Raw genomic sequence first — 18257 nt, forward strand, 5'->3', positions numbered from 1 at the left:
CCAAGCTTTCGACTTGTATGCATAGTTATTTCACATAAGACTCATTTTAGGCATTGGCACCTTGCTCGGTCAGTTCTGCATTGCAGAGGGTAGTTGTACAGTATACAGGTACTTCAAAAACAATCAAATCGCCTCTCATGGTGATGCTGAAAAACCCCATTCTTGCTTTTAACAGGGGGGAGCATTGTGACTTTCTCAGGAAAAATATTATCTTAAGGAGAGTGAAAACCGGAAGTGCTCGGTGGTAGGCCAGTACCTTTACTGTACAGATCTTTCTATCCACGGTTTTTTAATGTGGAAAAGCTGCAGTTTTCTTCCCTTGAAACAACCTTCCCATGGCTATTCCCAAGCCCTTAGTTCTTTTCCCCTGGAGTAGTCAGTTGTCTCTTCTTCAACTCCTCTGACTGGCAGTGCACTTTGTGGTCTGATCACAGCCAACAAGAGTTAGTTAGGGTCTTGGATGAGGATGAAGAGTATTTTAAACAAAAAATTATCCTCAGGATGTTAAGACTGCTCTGGGAACAAATGGGGTACAGGAGGATGGGAAGTGGGACTTTGATACATGATTTGACAATCCAGTTGTGACTGTGCCAAAGTGATGTTTCTGTCACATTGCATTGTCCATTAATTCTTTTGGCAAGTTGTATTTCCTATGGGAGTCAGCTACAATGAGTGGTGTCCAGGGATAGTGTTTCTTCTCAAGCTTTTTCCATGGTATGCAGCTTAGTTTCCAACATGAAGTCGCACATGCTGACAAGAATCAGACGCACCTGTTCCTTCACCATGACCCACACCACAGATGCAGATTTATAGAGCCTAAAAAGAAAGGACTGAAGGGTGTGTACCAGTTGAGCTGGGTAATTTAATTGCCAGAGATATTTTTAACTTACATCTAAGTTTAGAGTGATTGTAATTATGTCAGAAGTTTTGTTACACAAAAATAAGCAGCTGCTAAAGACTGAAGGCCACTAAGCATTGAATGCACCAATCCACATGTGATAACACATTTTTCTAATGTGCCCATTGGGATTTCTTGCCCAAACTCTACCTTCACTGCCTGCTTCAGCAAAGCATCTTGCTCTTTATCAATCTTAACAGAGCTTCTTCAGTTATTTTTCTGCTTTTCTTGTTCACTGGACTGAGAGGTGCTCCATCATCTTCTTTTCCTCAACAACATCTGCACTTATAGATTATAAATTCCAGGTTTTTCCTTGCAAAGTAACACTATGCAGTCTTGTATGTATATACTGTGTGTATATTCTTCACATTTCCCTGGGCTCATCTCGAAAATCTCAGAAAGACTTATAACGATACCAGAAATGCATTTATTGGATGTATGCAGAAAGTGTGGTCTGCAGAAGCACAGCATGCACATTATTATGTTTACTAAGAAAGGAGACAAGGGTTTTGCTAGCCAAGGGCAAAGAACTCTCTTTTTTAAGCTTTCAGTCAAAAAAACAGTCTAGACATTTTTATCACATTAAACAGTCTGGAGCATTTAATAGGTATGTGACAGGAAGAAAAGCAGCCTGAACTAGCTGACCAGTTTTCTTATGGGAAAAGCCTGTTGGGCCCAAGTTTTAATTCTTTGCAATGGTAATTATTATGCTGGAAATGCTTAACGGTGATACATGAAGCAAAGCTGATTTTGGACATGTAAAGATGTTACCCTTACTTTCTACGGTGTCTGCTGTGCTTGGTGTGTGATACTGTTCTTGATTTTAGTGGGCACTATACTTGATGTGTGTGTGTGCCACTTGTTACAGAGTTGTAGGAGGCCAGAGTGGACAGGGGCAGCATTAGTTAAGCACCACAGAACACTTCAGCGCATGCAGCCGGTACAATTGGCAAAACACTTTGTCTCTGCTAGGGTCCCTTTGTCGATTTTTATGGTGTAACAAGTTGCATCTCTTGATTTCCATTGCATCTGATGGCTTCCAAATAGGCTCCTCTGCCTTTGACCTCCACCCTCTCATACAGAATCAGTTCTTTCACTTTCCCAGGCATTTTGCCGTGCATCCCTTGGTTTGGTTTGTCTGCAGCATGGGGGAATGCTGAACTCCATGTCTCTGGGAGCCCTGCCATCCCCACTCCCGATGTGTCACAATAAATAACCCCGTTCTGCTATTGCCTGGAATGTTGGCACTGTTCTTACTGCTTCTTTCTTCTTTACCCCACACACATAGACACCAGAGTTTTGTTTTGTTGGTCTTCCTTAGTGTATATTCCACCCTTTTCCTTCCTTTCCAGCCTTATTGCAGAAACCCAGCTTCATACTTGGAATAATCTCTAAAAATAGCCTTACTTGTGCTATCCCAAACCATTTCCATTTCAGCTATTCCAAACTACCCACTGTTCTTTTCTAGCGCTGAAAATGCTGCCACCTTCCCTTTTCGTTTTAGCTGTATTGGCTTGGGCACTTCATCATTCTGTTGAAGCCCACATCAGTGTCAGAAATCCCATCCTTGCTTTCTGCATTTTTTTTTTCTGCTGTTAGTTTCCTCCTCTTTTCAATTCTTGTGCTTTTCCCCACACATCTGTCTCATTTCGTTCTCCCGTAATGGTTGTCCAGAATCAAGAATGTCTTCATATTCCAGTGTGATGAGCGTACACTCACCTTTCTAGGGAGAGAAGAGAAAGTGCCGCTTATCTTCCTGGCTACCTGAGCATGTGCCATTACGTACCTGTCTCAGCAGGAGGGCAAAGGTATCCTCTGCTCATACTACCTGTCCCTTTCCATCTTAGTAGAAGTGAGGGTCCCAGCACCAGGTGATAATAAAGAACAGCCATGAGGAGGCTCGGAGAGGTAATAGCTCCCCCTTTTGTTTCCTGCTGTTCAGTGCTATGCTGCTTTGCATCTTATGTCAGGAATTTAGAGAAAGTAAGTCCCTTGACTTTGGTGTCTTCAGTTGGTCCAGAAAAATACGAATAAATTGAACCTCTCAGCATGCAGTAAAGCCTGCTGTTTATTATGAAAAGTCAAATAAGTGTTCGAAATGGGCTGTGTATGCCAGAGTGCCATACCAGCACTCCTGACTGGCAGACTGGCTCTCCTTTTTGTCTCCATACTGGACAAATAGGTTACATACCAACACTTTTATTTTTATCCCTTTTGGAATACTATGTCAAATCATCCATTTGGAGCAATACAAAAATTGAGATGCCTTTCCTCCAGAAATGTTCATATATATTATGACTAGTTGAATAAGCCTAAATGCATCCATCAGGAAGATTTGGAGAGGCTGCTGGCTTGGACCACTCTCCCACCACTCTTCAATAGTTCACATGTCTTGAGTTTGCCCCATTTTTTGAACAAGCAATACGTTAAAATTCAGAAAGATGTTTTAGGGACATTGTCTCAAGTAATGTAAACAACTGAATACCTCAATAATGAGTATATTAGCATTCTGAACTGTTTTATCAGATAAGTTTATCTCACAGTCTCATTTTACCCAAAAAGACAACAGCTCTCAATTCGATAATGACTGGTGTGACAGGAAACATAGCACAATGTTGAGAGTTGTTTTAATATTTGATTAGTAGAAATGTGTATGCAGATTGCAGTTTCTCTGAGGTGGGGATTAGTGAAAGAGACTGATGCCGTGTTTTATGCATCCCCACCTTCTGTTTAGGGTTAACTATGAATTTATCAGCTAAAGGATTGGTAACTTGTATTTATTTTAACCCTGATCTCATTACCTGCACAATCTTTCTTATTCTGTCTCCATTGCTTTTAGTGCTTCTGGGCAGTGACACAAAAGCCATTTAAAAAGAAATCTGGCTGAAACAAATTTACAAGAAATGCTTACTCTGCCACCTACCTACCATAATGAAGTAACAATAATAGTAATAATTTAAAGTTCAGAACCAGTTGCTTTTCCTCTTGAATCTCTAGGAGAGTAAAGCTATAAATAGCTGATAACCTGGTATATCTCAAACATGGCTGTCCGTATTTGGACAGCTGTCCTGCTGGGAAGAGGGCTTCTAGATTTCCGAATTATAGGCAGCGTTTCATTTTTAGCCTTGCCTAGTTGTGATACATTGTATTTGGAACTGTGGCAATCTCATCTTCAGCAAAATGCACAGTTGTTTATTGATACTGGATGTTATTGGTGATTAGAAGTGTGTAACAATAACTTTTAGCTCTGGGATATCTTGCTGTTAGTGTTTTCAAACTCTGTATATAGGTAAATAATTACCATCACTAAGTGTGTAATTAAGGCAAGTCTTGCTAGCTTCATTCTTTAGAGGCGGAAAAAGGAAAATGGGAAATGGCAAAGTGTCCAGTCAGGTCTCCAGAGCACTCTGGCTAAACATCAACCCAGAGCCCTTGACTTCCAGCTAGTCCAAAGGGGCTATGTTTTTCCTGAACAATTGGTGATGAATGTTGTTCCTGCATAGAAGAGGTAGAGTGTTTGGGAGTGAGGAAAATAGACAAGTAGAGCCTATACAACAGTGTTTAGGCCAGACAGTTTTATGATTATTTTTTCCCCATCCATGAAATGTCATCCTGATTCATAGTTCTGCTTTCTGCACAGTAATGTTGAAGTGCACACCATGAGCAAGCTCTGTGTGTTTCTTTTCCTCACGCTAACTGGGAGGAATCAGAGAAAGAGCCTTCATTAAAGACAATTAGTATGTTCTGTTTCTTCCTGGTGTTTTTTTTTTTTTTTTTTTTTCTGTGATTTAAACCTGAAACATTGGCAGAAAAATAAAATTAAACCAACCAACCTAAAGCTCTGAGGGAACTACAGGCTCCAGCCATGCATTAGCTGTGGCAGGTTACAGCTGCTTTGCTGTCGCCCTCACTAGAGCTCAAGTTGTGTCACAGAACTGAGGAAGGAAGAAAGGCTGCACCTGCAAATACCTGCTACCCAGGATTTGGATTTACCGCAGCCACTGGGGCTGGGTGATCAGAACGGTGATGGATGATTTCCTTTCCAACCAGCTGATAATGCCGTGCCTGCATTCTACTACGTCCTAGCTGAGACTTGATTCAGGGCATGAGCCAACATACAAGCAAGCAAGATAACAGGGGAATTAAAGGGTGATGAAAATATGAAAAAGTGCAAGGAAGGAAGGAGTGTACTGATCAAATGCAAATACTAGGTCTATGTTTCTTGCTTTTTATGGCATATTACCTTCTCGTGTTTAAAGAAGGGGATACAAAACCTTCTGTCTCTAGGGTGTAAGGTGGGTGCTGAGATGAAAGCTGAACAATATTATGACTTCTAAGATAGTTACAAACATTTTTCTGACCACTGCCGTGGGTTAAATTGTACAATAACAGTCTCACCTAAAAAGTATAAAACCCCCTCTATTTTCATGGTGAAAAGTTCATAGGATTTATCTAGGGTACCAAGAAATTAGTAATTAATTTAAACTTTCAACAAATACCTACTTGTAACACACTTCCAACTGTCAAATAATGAATGCAGCTTTTTGATATTAATGCATTTTAAACTACTGGAACGATTGCCAAATGTCTGAAAATTTAAGCCAGCAATGTGGCTTACTCATGTTTTCCCAGAAATCATCTAGAAAAATGGTCAGAATTGAACCCTGCAAATTATAATGTCACTTTCCTAATTTTAGATTTTAAAGTAATGTCTATGTTCCTCACAGTTTATTAGTTTTTAAAATATCTGTATATTTTGAACAAGCTCATATTAAGTCATGTCAAAACTTTAATAAAATTCGATTTGAACTAAAGTACCTGACCATAGAAGGGATTATTTCAAACACACAGAGGTTTAGAAGTTATTACAACAATGTGATCTTGACCTTTCATTACATTTTATTAATACAAGGTCTAAGTCTGTGTCATTGTTTGGAAACAGACAACTGTGTCCTCAGGGACATGGTCATGCAGCAGCTGATATTTGTAGTTTGTTTTATTTTTACTTGAGGTACTAGCTTGTGTTATTTCTGAAACTTTTCCTTGCACTTAAAAATGAAAGACAACCAATACTAATCTCGTTTGGAAGTTTGTGTTGCCTTTTCTGTGATGTTTGTAGTTAATAATTCGGTTTTAGAATTTTGCAGTTGTTTTATGTCCTAGGATCCCTGAACTCTTATGTCTCTAACAGGAATGATGTTCACTTCAGATTATTTGGTGAATAATCTTTACTCTCACCTGAATTATTCTTAGGATTTTAATTTCAAACATTTATTTATGTTTTCCTATCACATTAAAGTGCAGGCATCATTTCTGCTTGACATCTTTTAGAGCACTAAGCTCCAGAAGAAGTCTAAAAAGAAGAAACTGAAGTTCTAAATGTCAAAATCCCTTATGGTTTTAATTAAAGTAATTGACACAAATACTTCATACAGGTGTACCTAAAAGGGAGAGACACTGCTGAGTGATTTAAAAGATGTTGCCTGTCAGCTAGAGATTAAACAACAACAGTAGAAATTAAGTAAGATATTAATTGTCCAAAGAGCATATTGAAGACTGTTTTTTTGATAAATCTGACAAGTCCCTTTCCTTTAGGGCTCATTGCTGTAATTATACCATGTGTCAGATTTTTCAAGACTGTAATGGGAGAATTTGGGCTTAATTAATTCAGAAAATACCTAAGATGTTTTGCAAGTGCTAAACGTTTGTGATTTTTTTTCCCTAATTATTATTATTGCATGAAGTAGCCTTTTATTTTAACACTGTCTTTAATTGAAAGCCACAGAGTGAAGTAATTAAACTTAATAAAAGTCACTGCTGGTTAAATCAAGACATATTGTATACATACATCACATGCTATAGCAATTCAGAAAAGATTGTGACAACTATTATGCAAACCGTTGCTTTCATCGAAGTCCAATTCATTCTCTATTATTACCTGGGGAGGAGGTGGCTTCCAGGAAATGGGATGCTTGACATTATACTAAAAATAAATCTTGAACGCTTCTAACAGTTCTACTTAACTAAAGATAAAACTGTAGCATCTTCTGCATTTTTAGACAACTTAATTTTATATATGGTTAGTGTTTATTATTGGAATGAGACAAAACAGGGAAAGTTCTAAGATTCTTCATCATATGCTCACGTTATGAAGTGAAGTTCACTTGACAGGTCAAAAGCAAAAAGTTACTGTTAGACGGATAGTGAATAATACATGTAAATGAAAAGAAAATCTCATTTATTGTATCTTTTGATAAGTCAGATTGCTAAATTCTCTGTACAATTGATGGCATAATGAGCACATCCACTCCTGAAGTCATCCTTTGGGAAGATCTGTGCCTTTCCCCTTGCCTTTTGCCTTTACTGTTACAGAATTGAAAATGTGAACACCAAGTTTTCTATCACTGGAGGGAAAAAACAACAATAAAAATAACTTATTCACTAAAATTTATAGTTTTTATAGTTTTTTACATATGTTTCATTATTTTTTAACACTTTAAGTTTTTACTAACTTCCATTTATGATAACTCCGCATTTTGTTTTACTATTCGAATCATACTTTTCCTATAAATGTCTACAGGTAAACTTCTGTTATTGCTGTAGAGGTTTCCTTGTGGACTATGAGTAAAAACTGCCTTTTTATTTTACCACTTTGCTGTTGAAATTGCCAAGTTGATTTATTTTTCCAGGCATTTCAACTGGCACCTATCTAAAGGCTCATTTTGATCAGCAAGTGAAGCTAATAGCGTTAATTTACGGTGGTGGCACACAAAGACTGATCCCAATCCTATCAGAAGCTATGTGAGGATCAATTTGGATCGATTCAAAAGGGAAAATCTGCTCCAGTGACACTGTGTTGCTGCTGAGTGTAGAAATAATCTGCCTTCTCGGGATTACAAGTATTTGTTCTGAGGATGAGATGGGCTAATTATATTCCTGTTTTTCAGTGGAGTGACATTCATGCCATCAAATTTAGGCTTCTTAATAGGGTGGAAAGAAATGGGAAGAAAGGCCCTTAATTTAAGTTCAGTTAATTCAGCTCTATTGATGAAAGAGGCAACCACGACGAGTACGATTGGCATTTGAGAAGGTGACAAAATTAGATGGTTTTGTTGTTACTGGTATTGATTTGTTTTCTGTTTTGGGGTGGAATTTGGAATTTACTCCACTACATATAAGCATTTCTCTTGTTAGATTTTTCTGCTGATTCTGTGTTAGAATTAGTCTCATTAAGCTGTCTTTTAACATTATGATGTAATCAATGCTTTTTATTTTTTTCTTTACAACATAAAAAAATAATTTTTAAGAAGTAATCTATTTCTTGCATCGAATTTACTGAATGTGTAATGTCTGTTGTATCACAGTTATTTTTGAGAATTAATGAACTGAGTTTATAGCGACCTCTGTGGAAGAATTGTACAGAATATTTTGAAATTTTCTTTTTTTGTGAAATATTCCTGATGCTATTGTAAACACTTGTTTAAGATTATTTTTTATGAGGTTTGTGTGTATGTGCAGGGTTAAGTTGTTGTTCTGCACTGCATGAGCCAAACCGATATGCACTCCTAGTTTTTTGCCTCTGTTCCTGTTAGGCAGGCTCCCACTAAGTAAATTAATTTAAAAGTTTGTGAGGAATTAGACCTGAGTGAATCATCTGACTAGAAAGATTTCTGTAATGGCTTGATTTAAATATATTTCTAATTGTCAGAACATAGTCTTATAACAGTGTTATACTGTCGCAAACGTACCAGAATAAGTTTATTTACATAACCTGTATGCCTCTTTCCATACTATTAGCTTCTCAGAAAGGGGAACGCCCCTCAGCCCTCCAAAGGATGGGTGGTAAGCATTTATGGCAGATAATGCAAGTTTGAGAATGAATGGGAAGGCTGGGGAAAAATGTAGATATTAACAAACTAGGAAGGCCTTAGGACAAAAAAACGTAGAAGGAAGCTGGGAGGTCATGTTTGGGTCTTATGGTCTGTCGTAGGAATTCTGCTTGTTAGAGATAATGGCTGTCATCAGAGGTGATGACTGAACCGCAGTTTGGACCTTAAGTTAGGGCAGGACCGTCTCATTTTCAGCACTATGGGATAAGCACTTGCTGTTTTGTTCGGTCAGCAGCAGATACACTCATTTCTTAGCCTGAAGCAGAGGTCTGCAGTGGGCAGCCTTACTGAACTTGTGTGAAATGCTGAAGAGGTTAGTTAAGAACAGGGCACTTCTTGTTTTGGTCTAACCTCTCAGCTGCCCCTGTGTGCCAGTGCATTCCAGCAATTAAGATGAAATGGAAAATGAGACAAAGTGGAAATTGAGGCCATTACTAGACAATACATGTTCAGGCACCTGAGCTCTGTTGTGTATCTTTTGTTGCTTCTGGACCTTGTTTTTGGGAGAACTGTTTGAATTTGCTTGCATTAGCTGTGGGAATAATGCGTTTAAAAATAACCTGCTGAAAAAGCACTCTTTTTAAAAAAGAAAAAACAGCAACAACAACAAAATTTGACCGTGGAAGAGCCTGGAGAGCTGCGAAGTCTTGGAAATGCTTTACAGTGTAGTGTGGATACTGCAGAAATTCAGCAGTGTGATTCTGACCGTTACTTTTTACATAGGACTCATACCGTAGTGGCTTTTATTTTCTAAATTTTCTTAAAACTTACTCTGAATTTTTAAGTTCTAGTGTAGAAGCCAAAGTTTTCTGTTTACAAAATACCCTGTCTCGGTATTTTGCATATGGTGTAATGCTGGGACATTTATGACCAATTAAGTTTGACGCTGAGGAGTGAACGCATGGCGATCTGAGTTTTCTTCCTGTGAATCTCTAGAAACAATTGTAGTATTTGAATATGAAAGTGCTTTAGAGCCTCGTTAAAAGATGAAGGGGGCATTTTTTAAGAATTTCAGTGTTGCATGGCCTATTTAGCGTTAGGCAGCTAGTTTCTCAGTCTAGTCCGCAACACTGCAGGTAGACTTTCTGGACTAGGATGAACTCCATAAAAATACCAAAAAGTTCTAGAGGTCTACTGATGGAGATCTGGTTGTCTTTGTTATGAAGAACCTTGTTTACCAAAGAGGAGTGGTGGTGAAGGATATATGTACTTAAAGGGAGGGGGGGGAAGAGTGGGAAATACATTGCTTTTGTGTGTTGTTTTTTTTTTTTTAAATTGCTTCCTTGTATCTGTAAGAAAAATGTATTTGCCTGGGCAAGATTAGTAAACTCAGTATAGCGTTCTGTGCATGCTTATACTTTGCCCTTGAAACTCACACAGCCAGTAACTGGTGCTGCAGGTTTAGGTGGTGTGATTCGAAGATGTTAAGTGGTGAAATGGCATACACAGAGTGTGGGGCCTCCTCACTTTTCACTCAGCAAATAGTGTTTCCTTCCAGGGGCAAAAATAATAATTACTAAAAAAAAATGTACAAGTGTTTTTATAATATCTGGGGCTAAGCAAACTGCGGAAATTGCGAGTTACTGTGTTTTAGACTGGTGGGGGGGATCAGCTCTAAGGAATACTGCTGTCCTTTCCAACAGTGTCTCAACATTGACAGGATGTTTATGGGATCCAAGGAGTATCCTATCCGTCATGCTAGCCAGCCCTGTATGTTAGTTTAGAATATCACCTCTTTCCCCAAATATTTGTCTGCTTTGTATTAACAGAATCCTTTCCTCCTCCTGTTCAGCCACACCTTGTCCTTCTTTTGGTCAAAGAAAGGAAAAACCCCATGATTTATAGTCCCTCCACCCCCCACACCCCAGATTTAGCTTAGTACAGCCAAGGTTACAAAAGAGGAAGACTTCTGTGTTAAATAATGCTATTCTGGATAAGGTTAATTTTCTGTCCTCGCTCTTTGGGTACTCCAGGTGAATCAAAAGATGCTTTTTTTCATGTGATCTAAATCCTGTCTTCAGGCATAAATCAGTGTTGAAAGAAAGGGAGATAGCTCAAAAGGCATTTAACTACTGTACTTGTGAGACTTCATCTATATCTCCCTTGTGATCACTGATTAAGTTCTGAGGTGTATTTTATGTGAGTGTCCTTTCTGCTTTTGTGAACGGTATGTATTCAGAGGCATTTTTATACTTTAAGAACCCTAAATCAGTGAGAAGATTTTTATTTTAATTTTTGAAGACAGAAAATTTTACTGTCTTCAAATTTAGTTCCTATAAGTTCTCTCTCTCCCCGTTGAATCTTCACACAGTTCTTTATTATTAAATTTCTTTAAAGAGAGTAATTCTTGATTCTCATCGTAGTGAGGGTATATGCGTGTATATATTTGCAACCATATGAACGTTGGAATGTCATGTTTGTTTGGGTCTGATGGGTGGGGTTGGTTTGGGTTTTACTTTCTTTGAAAATTTCTGAAAATTAACAGAGCTCCAAAGAGTGACAGGGGAATATTTTGTATTTTATTTTGGTGATCCTAAAAGCTAACAGGGTTACGGAAGAATGGATTTTTGAGAGGAGCGTAAGAAATGTGAGAGACTAAAAAGCACTTTTCTAAAGGCAGAGAGAATTTTCTTCACCTTCTGCACAGCTGCCAAAGCATATGGCTTAAAATTCTTGGTTTTTTACAATTCATCTGACTCCTTGCTAGATGTACTCAAGCCATCTTTCCCTCACACTTCATCTGTCTCAGTTCATGTGTAAACTGTATTGACCTGTGAGAGAGCAGAGCTAGAGAAGAGATTGGGAAGATGATAAATAACAATGAGCTTGAGTCTCTGAGACAGAACTTGATTGCTTGATAAATTATGAGCAATCAAGCGTGTTTTCTTGCAGCTAAATGCAAGGTTATGCAAATAAGAAGAAAGACTGTAACTCTGGTTTGTATGACAAAGGACTGTGCTGAGCTACTGTCCCCTGGCCCAGACACCTGATTTCAGAAAGGCAGCTGGAAAAGTGGAGAGGGCTCGGGCTGACTCCAAGATTTGAAAAATATCCATTGCAGCAGAAACTGAAGAGCTCGATATATTTAATTAATCAGTGATGAAGTAATGAGACAACTTCATTAGACTGTGTGAACATGCAGACAAAGAGAAGATACCTGTAAAAGAGGTATTTTTACAGAGCTATATTTCTGTGACTGGATGATGAACTTGGCAAAGTTCAAATTGGTAAAAAAGTGTATGTTTGCAGTGCTAAGGTAATTAGTTTTTGTGAAAGATAAGTGTTTATTCAAGCACTCTTTACATCCGGGATTCAGAGTGCCAAATGCTGGACAGAATGTTATTACGTGTCTTATACAGGAGTTCAGAGCAGTTGCAGAGCTTGTATGTTTTAAAATCTGTGTCTGTATTGGGTTCAATGTCAGTAAAAAAGACTAAAGGCCATGCATGTAGGCTAGGGACTGTGGAAGAGTATTCTTCGCAGTCTTAAAAGTGTCATCACATCTCTTATGTTTTAGCACAGAATGCATCTGCTTTTCCCAGAAGGACTTCACATGCTGGCAGCACGTATTGCTGCATGAACTGCCCGTCGTATTTGAAGTAACTTTTCTTCTTGGGAACATTCTGATAGTTAAAGTCATTTAAACAGATAAGGGAACGGTCAACATGCCATAAAAATGGAGTGTTTAGCACTTCAGGTGTGAATGTTTTCAGTTTCCTTTAAATGTAAGGGATATTTTTCCAAGACCTTTGAGGATTTGTTGTATAGTATGGGGTTTCGTTGGTTCTGGTTTCAACTTTGCTGTTAGCAAAGCCTGCGAAGTCAGAAGACAGATTTCTGAAGCTGCATTTCTCTAAATGTAGCTTTCATCTATGAACAAGCACTAAGTTTTCAAGGTGTTGTGATTATATTGAGCTACAGTGTGAAGTCTGTGAGCTGTATAGAACCTAGACGCCATCGTGCTACTGCAATGGGGTGGCTCTTACCATGCAGCTTCCTCCATGGAATGAGGAAAAAGCAGCTCTATGCTGACCTAAACTGGAAGAGACCCTAAAATTCCAATTGTATTTTTAAAAAACAATAAAAATTCAATAATTTGGCACATTTCCTGAAAGGATCTGGAAGATGATATTACTCTTTTACAGAGTGGTAAGAGCCAAATGCACAGGACTGGCAAAAAGAAAAGACAGATTCTGATAAGATACTAAATGTAGCTGATCACTTCTTGGCCCTAGTTCCTTGTCATGTATTTTTAGCCTCTTTTTTTTTTTTTTTGTTATTTTGAGTTTTCTTCCCATTTTCAACGAAGTGAACACTTAATAGTGATATATATATATATAAAAAACTGTCAAATTGTATTTTTGGTAGTTATGGAGAATCAATTCATTTATCTTATTCCTAAGACTCTGGAAATGTGATATGTATTTTTGATATTCTTGTATCAGTGGCGAAAAAAGAGCAGGAGATAGACATGGGCAGCATCAAAATGTGTTCTGCATTTTTTTAGTAGTAAGAATATTTTTTCGGTAGAAAACTGTCAAAAGTAACTTTTCTTAAGGCTGGTGTTGGACAGGCTTTTAGCAGTATCCTCTGAGTTCTTTTGTTGTTCTTTTTCTTGTTAGAACATTTTTACACGAATGAAAACAAGACAGAGAAGGAGGATAGTACAAAATTCTTAATTTTTTTTAAAACACTTGCATTTATTCTGGGTTTAAGTTCAGTCAAAGTAGACGTTTCTGTCTAAGAACACTGTGGAAGCATTGTTACCTAACTGGTAATATTTTAGTCTACTATTCAGAGTTTTGGCATATACAAACACTATGAAGATGGTTTGCATAGCATAGATTGCAGAGACTGTCATGCTCTCCCTTGAATTTTATGTATGCTTTTTATCCTTCTCACTTAGACAAACTTTGCTTGGGCTGGGTGCCTGCATTGTAAGGGAGTAAGAACTGTACTGGTTCTGTTTAGCTGTGCATTGTACTGCTAGAGATGGTCAATAGTAGATGAACGTTGTCAGTTGTCAGAGGAGGGCCTGAACAAGCAGGCAAGGGCAAGGTAAGGCGATGTTCACCTGCGAGACAGGCAATAGCATATGGGGTCAGATTATCGTGACCGTGTGGTGTATTCATCCTCACTATACCGTTCCATGGAATGATTTGCTGACATCTGTGAGTCAGTCTTACTTTACTGCTGTCAAGTGTATTTTCTTTCAAGCAAAACTTTCTGGTCCAGCGGATGAAGGAATAACCAAGATACTGCATGTCCTAGGTGGTGTTAGTAAGCAGGAACAATGCAGATGCACTTCCCTTCAGATAAAGTGAACATAAGTGTTTCAGAGTACATATTTGGGACATTTTCTGGTGTAAAGCAGCATAACCTATAAGGCACCAAGGAGTTGGAAAGGGTACTGAATAATTTGATAGTCTTTATTGTAAGGTCCGTATGCTATGGCTTCTGTGTCATATTCTAAGCTGTTTTGCTCACATTCCTAAACTTGCAGAAATGCACAACACTACTAGCTAATTTTATTTAATGCCCTATATCCCTAAACATGTTTTTTTCACTGTGAATTTTGACCTATACATTATCCATATCTTGAGTTATGTATAAAATACCACTGAAAATACCCAGGACTTTATTTCAAAATCCATGTATATTAAACACAAAGCACTGAGTAAATATGGTTTGCCTAGGTAGTATGCATTTTAGAACATTAAAAAAAAAAATTTGCATAGGATCTGATGTTTTTCTGCAAAAAAGCAGCACTTGTGTATATTGCAGGTTGTAGTATTGTGTGTCACCTTGGGCTGCATTAATCCCAGCCTCATTATGCTATAGAAGTAATGTAGCAGATATTTAAACTAAACGAATGTTATAGTGCAAGCTTTTTTCAAATAATTAAGTTCAGACACACATTTTACAAGTGTTTTTCATTTTAAAGTTATGAAACAAAAATACTTTCATGACGAAAACTCTTGATTTGGAAATGCATTGTGACTTTTTAATACTTTTGTGCAAAAGAAAAAGCTAAAAGTCACCTTTCTCCCTGCTTAGACTTTGAAATACTCCTTTAAAAGACAGTAATGGAACTCTGCTTTTTCATTCCATTTCAGGTTTTTCTTCTATAATCATGGCAAAACCTTATGAATTTAACTGGCAGAAGCCAGTTCCCTCTTATATGCAAGATGGAGCTGTGTTTGATAGATATGAAGAGGTAAGAGGCCAGTTGCATTTCATTTACTATTCTCTTTTAAATAAACGGATGTTACAGAATATTTCATGTTTTGCTTTCATTGTATATAAATAAACTTTAAAATAACTCCAGAAATGTGTGTGGGGAGGAAATACCAATACACTTTATTGCTATACAGATTTTTGCTTTCAAAAGAAATAACTTTAAAATACATTTAATCCCTCTGATTTGAAATAAGCCCTGAGCAATAGAAAGGGAGATTTGGATCAAAATAGCTGTAATGTGCATAAAGCTCTCGTCTTTGCAGATTCATAAAGCACATTACGGAACAAAGTGCATCCTTCCGGTTTTTGTGTATTTATAAAATGTGGAGAGGGAGAATATGTTGTCTTTTAATACATAAACTGAGGACCTGCATCTCACAAAGTAAAACAAGAGAACACAAAACATTTATATTCTGATTTAACTGCATCATTTGAGATCTGGAGTCGTTTTATGTCCTTGAGAAAATCAACCTGTACTCTATCTGAAATATGATTACTATGATCCCACTTTCAGCTGTGCTTTAATCCAAATCTATTAAAAGAATGCAAAACAGGGTATTTTACACAGACAGTCGAAATAAAGTGCTGAGACGTTTACCTCATACTCAGCATTGATATGCCTGTGAGAATAATTTTATCAGGGTCTATTTTTAATCTTATTTGGACAAGAAATCTCTAAAAATTGAAGATATCCCAATACGTGCCTTCAGGGATATTAGTATTTTCCTCTTTTGAAATGTAAGTAAAAGGTATTTTTTTTATCATGAGGGCTGCCAAGAGTAGGGATAGTTGTTTTACCTTCTATTTTCAGTTTTGGGGATGGATAAACTAAGAAGATACTAGTAGACATTTAATTCCTTAGAAAGGGAGTTCATAAAAGCTTTATTTTTCATCAGCAAATACTGTTCCAGAAACATTAAAAGGCTTTCACTTAGGTAACTAACTGTATATTTTATCTGCAATTTTACAGGAATCACCAAGGGCTATAAAAAAAAAAAACCAACAGTGGCTCAGAAGTTAAAATCTGTAACCTGTAAACAGTGAGCATTTGATGGTGTGGCTGTTTGATATTATCAGATTTATGATATGCATAGGCTATTATTTAATTGTGTTGTGGTAGTAACTAGATAGCCTATCCAAGAGAGAGACCATAGTTTTAGGAATGCTATGCAAACATAGCAAGATCCAATCCTTATAGGGCCTGCAGTTTTCAAGAAAAATGTTTCAGATCTAGGCTTCTAATTTTCCTGGAAATTCTGTGCTTAATTCCCCACCCTAACAGAAAGGTCATGTTGGGGAAAAGAGAAATCGTGAGTGAACTAAGGTCATAGAACTGGGAGCTCAGGGAATCCTGGTACAGGTCTGGGTGATTGCACAGCTCTAGTACAGCATGAGAGGTCTTTTATGTGCCCAGGTTTCATTGAGTGGCTAGAAAAATCTGGGTCATTGTCATGTGGAGCAGTGTCTTGATCCATCTTTTACTGACAGATGGGTCCCTTAACCAGAAGGATTACAAAATTACGGAAATATATTTTGAGCTAAGCATTATCAAGTTTGCTGAAAAGTTTGAGCCTGGAACAGAGTTATCTCAGCAAAACACAGGAAATAAAAAGCAGACATGGTTAGGAGTCTTACTGGTCATGCTGCATTGACATGGACTGATGGCAGGTGCTTTTTTTTTTTACCATGCAAGAAGACAGATTGCAGAAAAAGTAATTTGATGAGTGCAGTTTACATAGACACCTTTGTGAAGACAACATTTTCAGTGTATCAAGAGCTTTTTTGATAGATGGGGACACAATAAATGACAAAAAACTGCCTGCCTTTTATTGTGTGAGTAACCTTTCTGGGAAATGCAAGAGACACTAATTTTGATTGGTGGCAGGCTACATTATTATATGAAACAGGACTCCAAGGGCTGTAAAACTAGTAAATCAGAGGTGTCTGGCAACAAGTAGGTTTCATGAGGGATGAGTACTAGGGTGAAGGCAGGAAAATAGAAGTCATGGTGGAGAAAGATGGGCAGAGCGGTGCACGCTGGAAATTCATGCCTAGCGGTGTTGGCTCAGACTGAGCTACAGCAACTTTATACATTCTATCTCAGCTCCCCTGCCTGGAAAATTAACATAGTTGTTTGCTACTTGGATGGAAAACTGCAGTTTTAACTTAGTCCTTAAAACCTGTGAATCTTGTTTGAGGACCTAAAATGTTATCCAGAAACGGTAGACACCCTTCAATAATGAATGTGCCCAGGGAAAAGGAGCAGTTATCCCAAACATAACGTATCCCCTTTGGCTGTGCCCATCTAGGAGGACTCAAGGACATTACCCAACCATGGATGCACGAATTTGCTTGCCTTCATGCCCAGTGCCAGGTCAGAATAAGACCTGAATGGAATGTGACCATTCCTTAGCCCACACAATGCCCTTGTTTCCATGGCAGAGTCAAAAAAAGGTCCATGTGGCTGCCCCACGATGTCCTTCATCCTGGGTCAGGCTGGGGGCCTGCCTCAGAGTAATCTAGTGAGAGCAAACTGTCCTGGGTAAATTTACTAACTTTAAAGTGTGCTTCATGCATTGAGGGCACTGGAGTTTTTACCTGGTGTTGTTACCTAAATCCAAATTGTGCTGTATGCAAGACCTTTTGCTCTGAAAACAGCTGTGCAAATTCATGTGCTTGCTGCCCTTGCTATGTGCACAGGAGAGGATGTGGCACTTCAGAAACAAAGAACAAAGCAGTGATCTCTGAAACAGTAAGCAGTGCTGTAGTCTGCACGCATACTTGCTGGTTTTCAATTAAGGAAGTTAGGAAGTCCTGGATCCTTTTTTTCTTTAAAAAGTGATTGATTCTGCACAGCGTTATCCTGCATTTTAGCTTAATTTGTGATGCATTAATTGAGGTTAGAGGTGTGTGGAGGAAACTTCTTTTTTAATTCAGCTAATCTGATTTTTTGCCTTGTGTAGTCCCTTTGGTATGCCACTCCTGATTTCTCTACAAATCAATACCCTTCAAACTTTGCTTGGCAGATACTCTGGCTACAAAATGCTCAGAACATGCATACTGTCATAGTCTAACAGAAAAGTGGTGCTTGCCAAATTCTGGGTGTTAAAATAAAATGTAGTGATTTGATCCTGAAGGTAGTATTGGCTAATTACATATTTTTAACCTTTACGTAGTTTGAAGCATTTAATTTTCAATAATTTTTTGAAGTTCCATTTCATTAAGGTTTT

General features: G+C 37.9%; 1 protein-coding gene across 5 annotated transcripts in view; it reads left to right on the forward strand.

Annotated features, from left to right (window-relative positions):
* Window positions 1-14920: 14920 nt before the first annotated feature.
* The window catches only part of PLCB4 (phospholipase C beta 4), a 91993-nt gene continuing 88656 nt past the window's right edge, over window positions 14921-18257 (forward strand). For all 5 annotated transcript variants that reach the window (XM_074151046.1, XM_074151047.1, XM_074151048.1 and 2 more), the window contains exon 1: window positions 14921-15004. In XM_074151046.1, the coding sequence (XP_074007147.1) occupies window positions 14921-15004 (84 nt within the window). The remainder of the gene's footprint in view (window positions 15005-18257) is intronic.

This window comes from Numenius arquata, chromosome 7, assembly GCF_964106895.1.
Source record: "Numenius arquata chromosome 7, bNumArq3.hap1.1, whole genome shotgun sequence".
NCBI classification, from domain to species: Eukaryota; Metazoa; Chordata; class Aves; order Charadriiformes; family Scolopacidae; genus Numenius; species Numenius arquata.